The following is a 12814-nucleotide window of genomic DNA, read 5'->3' as shown; positions in this document are numbered from 1 at the left end:
TGAAGTCAGGCAGGAGTCGGAAGGTTTGCTTTCTTATCTAAACCAGAGCGAACCATGAACCTAAAGGTTATTCTCATGGACTCACCTGACAAGGGGCAGATGCATTTACTTCTACCACCACAGCAACAGCCTACAGGTTTGTACAAAAACTAAGACACAATGCAACTGCAGGATGGCTCTGCCCCTTTCTCACCTCAAAATTCTCAATTTTACCATGTTCCTTTGAAACACCACAGAAACAAATGTTAAAAACAACTCAAAACTTGAATAATACTTTCTTTATTTACAAGTTATAATCAACAGACAAAGAAAGACAATCCAGGGGACCAAATGGGGAGATGACACAAACCCCCAGGGATCCCAAATGGAGAAAGGGAAAACAGAGTAGAAAAATGTCAACGTAAAAAATGAGCTCCCCCTTCTTACCTCCCCAAGGAGGCCAAGGGGACCACAGCCTCACACCCCTCAGCCTTCCCTAGCGTAAAATAAATTAGAACCAACCAACCTCAAAACTGGGCCTTTACAAGTAAACAGGGCAGCTATGGCCTCAGGTAACCACCCATGAGGGTCTTTCCCCACTCCCACCATCTCCCTGCCCTGTCCCAGTCATTTTGAATGGGGCCCTATGCCCAAGAGGTCACTCTCAATGGAGCCGGGAACTCAAACCTTATTTTGTCCATTGTGTCCCGCCTTCAGTAAATATCCCTGCATCCCTCCCCCCTGCAGAGCCAGCTCTCCTACAGTGGGGGGAGGGGGTGAGATGAGGAAGTGTCACAGCAAGGGGGGAAGGGGTGAGGCAGGGTGGTCTAAGGGTCCGGTCCTGCGGAGCCTCCTGCCCCATCTGGCCTGACCCCTTAGCCTGAGTCTGAATCACTGGTGTCTGAAGAGGAGGAAGATGAAGAGGAGGAGCTGGAGTCTGAGCTGGAGCTGGAAGCGCTGAGACGTGACACAGCTACTTGCTGAGCAGACGATGACTCTGTTTTCTCACTTGCTGCAGAACAAAGTTGAAGGTTAAAGATGGGTAAGTCTGATCTCCATTTCTGAAGATAGCCAAGAGGGCAGAATGCAGTGAGCCTGCAGTGGTGTAAGAATACTCACCTTTCTTGGGGGGCTTTTTGGTGGAATTGAGCTGCCCACTAACATCTTGTAACCGCTTTTCTAGTTCCCGCTTCTTCTCTAACGCCAGTTCCTCCTTTGTCTTTCCCACAGGTTTTTTAATGGCTAGAAAGAGACGTATCAGGACTAAGATTGCTGGAAACATTCTAGTTTTATCGTACCCTGGTGCTGCCAAGTTCCTTTCTTGAACACCATGCTGGGAGCTGAGTCACAAGTGCACCTAGAAGGCACGCCCTACTACCCCCCTTTCTAAACCATCCTGAGAATCTCATGGGGATCGGTGGACCTCATTCATACTCACTGTAGGGCTTCCGAGGTTTCTTTCGAAGGCAGGAAAGGACGTAGCGCTCAAGCTCTCTAAGTGTGGATGGCTTGAGAGTTTCAAAATCAATCTCAATCTCTTCTGGGTTTGAGTCACGTAAAGAAGGCTCCCTGGCTTGGATTATGTGCACAACTCGACCCAGCTTCTCCCCAGGTAATTTGTTGATGTCCAGGCTCAACTGCCGCTTCTCATCATAACTCATGGGCCTACTTTCTTCCTCCTCCTCTGAATCATAGCCTGTAGGCAGGGTAGGTGGGGCTGTCTTTGTGGTCTTTTTGGGTAGTCTATGGGCAAAAGAAAACTCTCAATTAGAGAGGCATCCTTAACCTATCCCCACAGGTTCCTACTGTTCAAGCCAGCATTTTGGATTTCCTGCCTGCATGCAGTTTGCTTTTTCCATTAAAACAAATGAGTAAAAGGTGTATTGGGGAATGCCAACCATTTTGGGCTTTAAGAACTAGATATAGCCCAGGTGGTGTGGGTCAGTGGTTGAGCATCGACACACTGCACCAAGAGGTCGCTGGTTCGATTCCCAGTAGGTGGTGTGCAGGAGGCAGCCCACAGATGTTTCTCTTTCACATCACTTTTTCTACCTCCCTCTCCCTTTCTAAAATCAGTTTTAAAAGTCTTAGAAAATAAATAAATAAAAAGAACTAGATATAGGCATGCTGGTATGAATACATCTTCTAGTTGCCCAAAGCACTACTAACCTACCAGACCACAGAAAACAAGAAAGAAACAGTATAGATACATTGGTTTAGAGATGAGGGTAGTCAAACTATGGCTCTGGCTTGCCATTTGTTTTTGTAAATAAAGTTTTATTGGAACATATATTCGTGTTCACATCTGTATTGCCTATGGCTACTTTTGCACTGTATTTGTCAGAGTTAAATAGTTTTGAAAGACCCTGTGGTCTCTCATGACCCATGTCCGTAACCTGGCCACTTAAAGAAAACTTCACAAGGAATGGGAGAAAGCATCCATCCATTACAACTCACTTGGTGCCACTTCCTCCAGAAGGTCCAAAGCCAGGGGTACCTAATGTAGCAGCACTGCCACCCCCACTGCCGCTTGCTTTCTTGGATTTCTTGGGCTGAGAGAGGCGGGGTACCCGAGGCCCCTTGTCATCTTCATCTACCCCAGTTCGGCCTCGATGCTTCTCTGCCTTCCGCTTCTTCTTTTTCTCTTTTTTCTCTCTCTTCCGCTTGGGTTTGGATATTGGGCCTTGGGACAGGGCAGCCAGTTGTTCATGTACAGCCCGAAGCTGGAGGAAAAAGAATCAAGATGTGAAATGTAAGAAACAAATGAAGTAGAACAATTTAAAAAGACTAAAGAAAAAAAGGGCAGACAGGCACGAAATGTCTTAGTATACTGAACAGCAACAAGTACCTGTTCCTGCAGTTCTGCCAAGCGATGAGCCCTTTCTTCTTCCGAGTCAGAGCTTTCACTCTCTTCTTCATCTTCATCTTCATCCTCCTCCTCCTCCGAAGAGCTCTCACTGCTACTTTCCTCACTAGAGGACTCTGAAGAGGATTTGGCCAGGCCAGCAGGCAAGGCAGTAGAGACTGGCAGAGGCCCTGGTTCTAGTGGTTCATCTGGCATCTTGGCATAACGGAACTCAAATACATCCTAGAAAGAGAGGCTGACTCAAAACCATGCTGGGAGACAGTGACCTGATTATACCCAGCCACTCCAAGATATGGCTCCGGCTCCACTTTACAACCATAAAGATGAAGTGAGCCTCACATTAAGATCGTGCAGTGCAGATGACAAAAATCTCTCCCCAGACCTACTTATTTTCCCAACTCCAGCTTTGGCACTCACCTGTAGCTTTCGTGCCATGGCCACAACATCGTGGTCTGGGGGATTGTACTTGTAGCAGTTGGAGAACATAAGCCGCACATCAGCAGCAAACTCCTGGGCATCCCGGTAATCACGATTCTCCATCTTCCGCTGCAGAAGGAGGCAGCGTCAGAAGCTGCACAGGCAGGGAGACTCACCTTTCCCTGCCAACCCCAGACACCGCAAGAGCAGCCCTCTTGAGAGCACAGTGGGGATGACTTTAAGGATCTGTGCCCTGGGGTTCAAGTTTGAAGTCAAAGGAATTTGGGTGGGTTGAAGAAATATCTACGTCTAGGAAAAAAATCATTTCTAAGTAACAGAGGAGGGTCAATGGTCTCTATCCTTCACCCCTTAGATCCCCTAACCCAACAGCCCCAGTAAGTAGAACTGTATACAGTATTAGTGTTGCTCTGAAGATAAAACCCACGATGCAGTTTCAAACTCCAGAAATTAGGAACTCTTATCAAGTACTTGACCAATTCCACATAACTATTTTATAAAATACCAAGAACCAAAGATTTCTGTATGCCCCTAAGGAGAAGTGACATGGTTTTTATTGATCCCTAGACTCCGATCACTGCCTGAGCATCCCATCTGCCCCATGCAGTGGGTACCTTGACAGTGCTGAGGTCCATGGGGTGCTTAATGATGTCATGGTAATCATGTAGGCCAAGAGCAGAAGCATCCACTGGTTTATAGAAAGGCCACGCATAGGCAGCGTGCTTCTTAGAGAGTAACTCCTTCAAAATGCCATTGCAATGTTTCAACTGTTCTGACAGCTTTCCTTTCTTGGAGCTCTGGTGTTGTTGCTGAGAGTCAGGCAAGTCTTTTCGTGGGGGCTTGATGGGGCGTCCACTTTCTCTGCGCATAGGGGGAAGCCGTGCTGCCTTAGGCTCAAGACCCCCGGGGGGGCTAGCTGGGGAACCAGGAGCCAGGATGGCTGTAGGTGTGGGGGTGGTAGTATCTGCTTTCCGCTTTACTCCCTTCTTCTGCAAAGAAACAAAACAGGAGCCTTTACTTCAGGTTCACCTCAATCAAGCTATCCCTCCCCATTGTCCAAAAGAAATCCAGATCTGTACCTTGGCAAGGGGCTGGGCTGGGGGAGCTGCAGAGACAGCAAGGAGCGGGGGTCCGGCGGAGTGTAAGGACTTGAGAAGGGGAGAAGAGATGACCGATGGATGGGGAATGTTGAGGACAGTGGTAGGTATCTCAGGAGGTGGAGTATACAGGGCTGTGTGAGATACAGAAGAGATAGCAGGCACCTGATGGGCACTGGTGATACTGCCCTGGAGTGCTAAAAAAGAAAAAAAAGAGTTAGTTTGATCAAGCTTTCCCATCTTTTGGTCTCCATAGCAAAACTCCCACTCTTCCTACCTGCCAATTTGGCCCCCTTCTTGTGGCTGTTCTTAGGGATGGTGACCACAAGCTCCTGTTCCTCCTGTGGCATTGATGCTACTTTCTGTAGGAAGATCTTTTCCAGAGTTTGTGCCATCAGGACAATATCATCAGTGGGCTACAGAAAACAGAAAGGTTCAAGTATCAGCAAAGATAGACTAGTTTTCTCAAAGGAATTTCTAGCCCAAGCATTACTACCACTCCCTTAGATACAGTTTGTCACGGAGTACTAGAATTTCCTACACTGGGGCTACTAATTCCCACTTTCTCTCCCAACCTGTCCCCCTCAAAATTCAACCAAGAAAGAAAATTCAGAAATAAGGGAAGGAGATCTTACAAGGAAAATAAATCCTGCTCTATTCAGGTCTCTGGGAATTTCTGACAAACAGGTTCACCACCCTTAAATATGAAGGTTAAAGAACCTTTAACTCTGCATTTCTGAAGCCACATCCTTGTAAGTAGTGGTATGCTTTGGAGCTCACATTCTCTAGATTCTGACTAAGGATACCTCCTATAGAAGACTCAGACTTTGTATAGCATATTAATAAATATGGAAAAACTCACCTTGTTATAGATGTAACAGTTGGTGAACATGGTATTAAAATCCTGCATACACTCTGAAGCAGCCCAATAATAATTATTTTCAAGTCTTCTCTTAATAGTACCCATGTCCATAGGCTGCTTTATAATTTTATGGTAATCCTAAAAACACAAAAAACCCCAAATAGGTCAGAGCCACTGAAAAATGCATGCCTGTTCTCCTAAGCAATCTATTGACCCCAACACGCACACATACACACACACACACAGCGCCCATGTCAAAGGAGTCCCCTAAACTGCGGCCCCAATTAAACTGCAGGACAGAAAAAAATGGAATAGGATTCTTAACACTCAGCAGGAAGGAGATTCCTACTGTCTTTCTCTAACCACCCACCTCCCACCCACTATGGAAAGTTTCCCATCCTGTGACATTACCTCTAGGGCTGGCTATCCATGGGCTGCATGAGGGAGAGGAAGAAGCTAAGAATTTTGGCCACCGTGGTCCTCTCCCAACCTGGGGTGGGAATCTGTAAAATGGAGCCAGGGCACAAAAGTTAAGGAAGGACACATGGAGGGCACAATGAGAGATGCCAAGATAGCAAACGGTTGGATCAATCACAAAGGACCAAAAAAATCGAGAAATCTGGTGGCTATCTGCACAATGGGGGAGAGATGGGAAATCCCTAGGGGCCGCAGCACCTATTCTAGACAGCCCACCCCACTCACACACATTCTTGTTCATTCCCACACACCTCCCCAACTCCAACTCCTCAACTCACCGGCAGACCCAGTTTGACGGCATCCACAGGCTGCCGGAAGGGCCATGCAAACTGATGTTTCCACAGAGCCTTCATCACCACCTTGTGCAGGTATTGCAGCTGGTTGGTAACCCGTCCTGGCTTTTTGGGATTGGATACCTCCGGAGGTGGTGGGTTGGCAGGGGTCAGTTGTAAAGCTGGCACTGAAGCCATTGTGGGGCTTTCGAATCCCTCATACAACAGGGAAGGCTTTCGAATCCTTTTCCCAGGGGCTGCAGCCTCTGGGCCCAGCCCCAGTAACCCTGCATTCCCTTCCCCAGGGAGCCTGTGAAAATGGGAAACAAAATTAGATGTGGTAATCTCATAGAAACTAGGGAGAGTGCAAATTACACTATATACCCAATAAATCCAGGTTTGGGACCTAATGAGAGGCGAGCAAGCTTAACTACAACCAGTACTCAAACACATTCTTGTCTCCCACCCTCACACTTTTTGTTTCCTTATTTTTAGCCCATTTATCTAGGTCCCACCTTCTGGAGTCTGATAGGTGCTCTCTCTGTATTTTTTCTTTATGTAGGGAAAAAAGCCCCCAAATGGTTTATAGGACGTAACAGAAAAGAACAGGGCTTGTGGGGAAGAAGACTTAAGCAAAGTGGGTGGAGCTAGAAACTCAAGCCCCAGGCCTGAGAAAGATCTCATCCACTAGGGGCTTAGTGGTTGCCATGGTGGTCGAGGCTGAGGAAAAACAGGTGAAAAAAGCAAAAGGAAGGGGATGAGAATTTCTTAAAAGTGCTGATGAGACAGCTAAGAAGCCATCTGGGCAGATGGATTCCTCCACATGCTCTGCATAGTTAACTGCATGGCAGAAAATCGACCAGAAATCTAACGGAAAACCATACCAACTCAGAAGAAGGAAAAAAAACAACTCAGACAAGGAGCATTTGTTTGACTCCACAGCCTGGAATATAACCCAGCAGCCAGCCCCCAGAATTTTTTTGCAATTCCAGTCTCCTTTCTCCAAGGGACTACAAAATAGAGCTGCTCAGTCAAGGTCAGCAAGTTCCCTCCTAAGAGGAATAGTACCCCACCCCCCCATCTTGCCAAAAAACAAGATTCCAACAGTTCTCACTGTAGCATCAACTCTGGAAATAAAAGGCCAACAGTGGTTCAAGTTTGCATTCTCTCTGGTGCTGCTCTGAAACAGGTGTTTCCTAAGGCCTAAGATTGAAATCACTACCTTAAGATCTCATTATTTACACCCCAAGACAGCTGGACTAGGATCCTCAGCCCCACCCTCCCGCCTTAAATAAAAGGCGAGGATATCAAAACGTTCCTTCCACCAAGCAAAATACACACACCCCCCTACACAAAACGACCCAGTCATTGAAAGACGAGCAGGAGTTTAATGACCTAACCTAGACTCCAAGAACCCTCCAGCTAAAACGATCTCTCTCTAACCTTACTCTGGGTATTCCCGGTGCCAGTCCCTGAAGCTGTCACCATGACAACCCTGTAAGGCACTAGATGTGGCCACGAACACCTCAAGAGCCATGACAAACCATTGGTCAACACCAGGCCCACTACCCACAGCCCAATCAAAGCTGTCCTTCCCTATTTCATTCCGCGGCCAGCCTAACACTGACTACGTTTGGGCCACCGCGGGGAGAGTAACACAGACATAACAACCTATACTCCCTCCATACGCAGTGTCCGGGACACTACCACGGTTCCAAAACCGTCGCTCAACCCCCTCCGCGAGCCCCCGAGTCAACAGTCGCGCCACGAACTAGCAATGCGCCCGAGTCAGTTCGGTATTTCCTCCGAACCCGACGTCCCTCGCTCCCGTGCCGTAGCCCCCCCACCCCAACGTCCCCTTCCCGCTCGCGACGACGTACTTGTTATGGGGAGTCACGTTTTGCAGCATCTTGACCGCGGGCAACCGGCGCTGCACTCAGCCGCGGGAAGTCCGGGTGGCCTCGGTTCCCCTTACCGCCCGGTCCAGCATAACCCGGGGAGTAGGGGGGGCCGCTGCCCTTGCCTTCCAGGCGACAACCCCCCCCAGTGGGCAGGCACGAAAGCAGTCTCCTCCGCTGCTTCACGAAAGCTCCCGGCAGCTTGGCGCGCTCCGCAGGAGGCGGACAGCGAGAAAATGGCGGCGGCCTCAGCAGAGGCGGGCGAGCGAGGGGAGACGGACTCTTCCAAACCCTAGGAAGGCCCCCCGATCCCAGACACCGTCGTCAATATTGCTCGCTGTTGGTCTGCAAAGATCCCCTCTTCCTGCGGAGACCGTCCAGGGTGGACAAGGTCCCGTTTCGATCTCGATGGAGGCGGATGAACACGAAAAGTGGTTTAGGGAGCCGCCGCCTCCATCTTTGAAATCCTCTTGAGGGCGGAGTAGAGGGGGTGGACAGATTCCGAGGATTGGGCGGGGCCCGAAAAAGGGGAGCTTCGGGGGCTTCTATGGGGTCTGTACTGTCCGCCGGGAACGGTCATAGGCCGAGACGAAGGCCATTTCCAAGCGGATGGACGTGGATTGCAATGGCGGGCCCCGACGACTTGAAGGCTCTGTATCGGTAGGCAGAATCCTCCAGCCCGTTCTAGAGGCTGCTCCACTCCAGCGCGAAATGGCGCCGCCGAGCCCCGCGCCAGCCCTTTATATATAGGCAGAGGGGAGGAGCTTCGCTGCTCATGCGCGCCACCGTGCTCGAGATTTCCCCCACCCCCTCCGCGCGCGCACGCTCGCTCGCTCACGCGCGTGAAGATGTCCAGTCGAAGGGGAAGGAACGCCTGTCCGCGGGAGCATTTTCGATTGGTCCGCTGAAGCGATTATGTCATAAACTTCATTTCCAAGTGTCAGTCACCAGGCAGAAGAGTGCCGCATAGACCCACAGGGAAGCGGCAACCCGCCATATCACTGAGCCAGCTGGCCGCGCGGTGGTTCGGCGACTCCAGGGAAAGAAGGACGTTGGCAGGGTGCAGCACCCTGCCCCCACTCCCTTTCCAACAAAGTCTTCCCAGGCCTCCAGGCCTGGTGCGCCTGGCGGCTGCAGAGGTCGGGCAGGTCGTGCCATTCGTAGCTCCTCCATAGGCCAGACCAGAGGACTGGTGGGGGCCGCGTGGGCGTAGCCAACCTCCGCCTGCCAGGGTGTGGCCGCAGGACGCCTGGCGGTGCTTGTTTTCGACAGTGAGGCCGCCGCAGCGAGGAGTCTGAAACGAGGAAGGAGACGCCATCTTAAGAGCCACGGCCTGGTACTCTAGCGAACAGCTAAGAACCCAGCGAAGACGGGATCCAAGGTCCCTATGTTCCCAGAGTCTCAAAAGCGTCCCTGCCCTTCCCCAGCTCAAACAACAGAAAGACAAAGGTAAAAAAAAAAAAAAGAAAAAAAATCCCCAAAGCTGCTATCAACAAGGTAAAACCTAGAATTCATTCCTAAAACTTGCACACCAACCAAGCACATCTCCGATCCCTATCCACTCATACTTTATCAATACAAATACCTGCAGGCTCCACAAAACCTCAGCGGCCCTAAAGTGGGAATAAAATATGCAAACACACCTATATATGAAACCCACCTCCTCCCCAAACTTCATTCCGGTGTCTGGCTCAGGGCAGGGGAAAAAAACAAGTCGTGCGAGGGGCGAATCAGGGCGAGCCACCCTCCCCTGAGGAGAGCTCGGCCTTTGCCCCACGCTCCCTGCCTCCCCCACCCCGAGGGCATGCCCGCACCCCCCTTAGGGTCCCTCCGTCGAGGGGGGCGGAAGGGCCCCCATCCCCCCACCAGGGTCCGGAGTCCTCCCCACGGAGCGGCTGGTCCATCGGTCAGCGCCAGGGAGGAGGGCGAGCGGAGGAGGCGGCCGCTGCGGCTCACTAGCCCTCCCCCTCCTTCTCTCCCCTTCCCACCCTCCCCCCCCCCCCCCGGCCGTCCGCCTCGGAGGAGGGGCAGGAGCCATTTTGGGAGCTCAGTTTCCCCCCTCCCCCTCAACCCACTCCTCGGAATCTTCCCCACAATTCGGTTATCTGAATAGGGTTAGACTCCGAACGAATAAATGCCAGAGCATTCCAAGATCAGGATCTCTAAAGCCACCACCTCTGGGGCTCCCCGTCCCCTTAGGGCCCCCCCATTTCTCCCTTTCTGGAGATCAAGAAAACAGGCTATGCATATCGGAAAAGAAATTAATGCAAGTCAACGAATACAAGAATCCCCTCCCCTCGGAAGGGCTCCTGAGGGCCTAGATCCTTTAGTTCCAACCACGTCACCTTCCCTCTGCAGTAGCTCTATAGCCTCAACCTCGTTACTGCGTCTAAAATGGCCGTCAATCTCCTGTCTTCACGACTTCCCCAGTGGGGCAAGCTGCAGGGGGAGTGCGCCCCGGGAAAGAAGATTCACCGGCCCCCCTTCCGCCGGGGATTAGGCCTCGGCCCCAAAAGTACAGGCGGGCCCGCCCGGTGGCTACAGCAAGAAGGGCAATGACACAGCAACTTTGCAGAAGCCTTCTCCCCTCCCCCAATGGCCCAGCCTCCCAAATTTGCTTTTCTCCTCCCGGGGCTCTATGCAAGTCTGTACAGAGGCCAGCCAGGAAAGAAAAATTTAGGAGGTCGAGAAAATACTGGGCCTTAGAAAGCGAAAGGGCAGCCAGACATTACTCTGGCTTGTTTCCCTGCATTCCGGAAAATCACTGCTCCCCGCTCCCTCCCGATCCTCCCTTCCCCCTCATGAGTCACACAGGAGGCTACAGCTACTCAGTAATTTGGAAAAGTAACTCTTCCCTCCTTTCCGTTCCCTCCCCCGCAGTACACAAGGAGTGAACTGTTAGGAATGGGGGAGGGGATGGAGACGAAAGACACCACCCTGGAGAAACCCGAAACCTCGTGAGCTGTGAAATCATTGCAGGTTCTAAGCCTCACTCCCTCCGGTTTCAGACCACACTATCTGCTGCCCTTCTACACCCACCTTGGGCCTGGTTTCTGCTCGCGAGCAGGCCCCGAGCTTTCAATCTGTAAGCCCCCCCACCCCCCAGCCTGGGGTAGACACATGCTCAGCTAAGACCCCAACGGGGCAAAGAAGGTTTGTACAGAAGGCACCATTGGCCGTGTCCACGTGAATACACACAATTTCCATAAGCACCTCGAAGCGTAACCTCCAGCATGCCATGTGACGACTGCGAGCTTCCTACCGCAGACACAAAGGAAGCACAGATATGCTCCTTCCAGAGTCTGGGGAGAAAAGGAGTGGGCGCCTGGGAACAATCTCCGTTCACACCCTGGCTGCCCACTCTAAACCTTCATACCCACAAATAAGAACTACAGTCACCACTCCCACTCCTCAACCCACTAGGTCATTCCCCGTCGCCACACATCCCGCCCATCAAAAGGAAACCTCACCTGGCCACGGGCTTCTGTATCCCACAGAGGACGAAGGGAATGTGGGGGACACACCGCTCCAGGCCCTTTTGCCCTCCAATTGATAGGGAGCCATGAGGTTGGCCATTCCCCTCCCCCATCCGAGGTGCCCTCTCCTGCTTGCCTCCCTGCATGCTCCCATTGGCTGTGAAATATTTGAAGGACAAACCCACCCTCAGGATTCTACTCTGAACCCCAAGAATTTCCCTCCCGGACTCCCCACCATTGGTTAAGCACGTAAATGACTGGCAACATCCCCGCCCAAGTGCCCCTCTTACCTGGATCCTGGAATCTTCCAGGGGGGAATCTAATGTTCCCCTCGGCTTGGTGCGGGGGGAAGATGTAATCCGGGGTGTCACCCCCCACCCCGGAAACTGAAGCTGTGTTGGGGGAGGGGGTATAGCCCCCAGCCCCTCCCTTCTTGATCGAGTAGGGGGGTGGGGAAATCACCTGGGCCGCGCGGACACGTCAGCAACACCCAGATTGGCTGACCCGGGTCACGTGCCAGGTGACCCCCTCCTTCCTCCTCCACGGGGGCCAGTTTTCCGAAGGTTCCTGGGGCTCGCACAAGGGGCCAAGGGAACTGCATAGCCCAGGTCTATTTCCAGAGACTCAGTGCGCTCTAATGCCGCTGCTTCTCTCTAACCCCGGCTTCCTGTCCTGTTGTCGCCGACCTTGTACCCCCCACACCTCTCCTTACGGGTTCAGCATGGCTGCCGCAGCCCGGGAACGTTGCACCGCGCAGGCGCAAGGGTGCGACCGGATTGGGGGAGGGGAAGGAGCGCCGGAGGCGGCGGGCAGAGCAGCAGAGCGCAGGCGTCGGGCAGGCACCGCCGCTCCCGCGGCGCGTCTGGGAGCGCGCGCGGTGGGTGGGGCGGAAGCGGGCGCGGCGCGTGGACCTCCTGCCTCTCCCACCCCTTCCCCGGTGCCCCCGGCCTCGCGGGGCGGCCTAACCCGATTCTTCTTCCTCAGGTATAAGATACAGCTCGACATGTCCTGACCGGAGTCCAGAGGAAATGCGCGCTACGGAGCTGTAGTCAGTGAAGGAGAATGGGGCCTGGATCTGGAGATGGGAGGGTTTGCAGGTGGGACCCCTTCCCCGGGGTAGTAGTGTGGTTCGACCGGGGCGAGGGACTGTCACCTGCCTGCCGCGGGGGCTGAGGTGCGGGCGCAAGATGTAGGCGTTTTGTACCCATCTTCCTCTTAGGGAGTTTTACAACCTCTCATTTCCCCCGAACCTACCTAGACTGCCTTACTTCATTGGGACCTGCTAGTCCCTGGACTCCTCTGCCTTCTACAAAACGCACAGCCTTGGGCTTCCTTTTACTTTTTTACTCATCTCGTGCTCGACCACCGAAATTAAAACTCTAATTGTTTTTCCTAAGGCTTTGTCCTCTTTCGATCTTGAGTCAGTCCCATAAAAATCGAATCTAGGGATAA

At 52.1% G+C, this 12814-nt stretch overlaps 1 protein-coding gene across 7 annotated transcripts; it reads right to left on the bottom strand.

Moving 5' to 3' along the window:
- Positions 1-263: 263 nt before the first annotated feature.
- Positions 264-12105, bottom strand: BRD2 (bromodomain containing 2). Of its 7 annotated transcripts, XM_036247942.1 has the most exons (14): positions 9547-9812; positions 7869-9180; positions 5995-6298; positions 5651-5742; positions 5240-5377; positions 4655-4793; positions 4360-4574; positions 3895-4269; positions 3263-3391; positions 2828-3067; positions 2437-2702; positions 1418-1722; positions 1099-1221; positions 264-991 (listed from the first exon to the last, which is right to left on the bottom strand). In XM_036247942.1, exons 5-14 carry the CDS (start codon positions 5348-5350, stop codon positions 855-857), a joined length of 2040 nt encoding a protein of 679 aa, XP_036103835.1. In that variant the 5' UTR covers positions 5351-5377; positions 5651-5742; positions 5995-6298; positions 7869-9180; positions 9547-9812; the 3' UTR covers positions 264-854. The 7 variants fall into 7 exon arrangements, with proteins under 7 accessions (XP_036103835.1, XP_036103830.1, XP_036103834.1 ...); XM_036247937.1 differs by lacking the exons at positions 5651-5742; positions 9547-9812 and adding an exon at positions 11653-12105; XM_036247941.1 differs by lacking the exons at positions 5651-5742; positions 9547-9812 and adding an exon at positions 11825-12057.
- Between the last annotated feature and the right edge of the window lie 709 nt (positions 12106-12814).

This window comes from Molossus molossus, unplaced genomic scaffold, assembly GCF_014108415.1.
Source record: "Molossus molossus isolate mMolMol1 unplaced genomic scaffold, mMolMol1.p scaffold_m16_p_8, whole genome shotgun sequence".
In the NCBI taxonomy this organism is placed as follows: domain Eukaryota; kingdom Metazoa; phylum Chordata; class Mammalia; order Chiroptera; family Molossidae; genus Molossus; species Molossus molossus.
Note: the sequence above shows the minus strand (reverse complement) of the source record. Positions and strands in the feature narration are given on the sequence as shown.

What these genes read in the sequence shown, in the direction of transcription:
- BRD2 (XM_036247937.1), bottom strand. Translation starts at nt 7,897, where the DNA reads ATGCTGCAAAACGTGACTCCCCATAACAA. An exon ending in TGGCAGAACTGCAGGAACAG is followed by an intron (nt 2,703 to 2,827) that starts GTACTTGTTGCT and finishes TTTTTCCTCCAG; the next exon opens with CTTCGGGCTGTACATGAACA. An exon ending in TCTGGAGGAAGTGGCACCAA is followed by an intron (nt 1,723 to 2,436) that starts GTGAGTTGTAAT and finishes TTTTGCCCATAG; the next exon opens with ACTACCCAAAAAGACCACAA.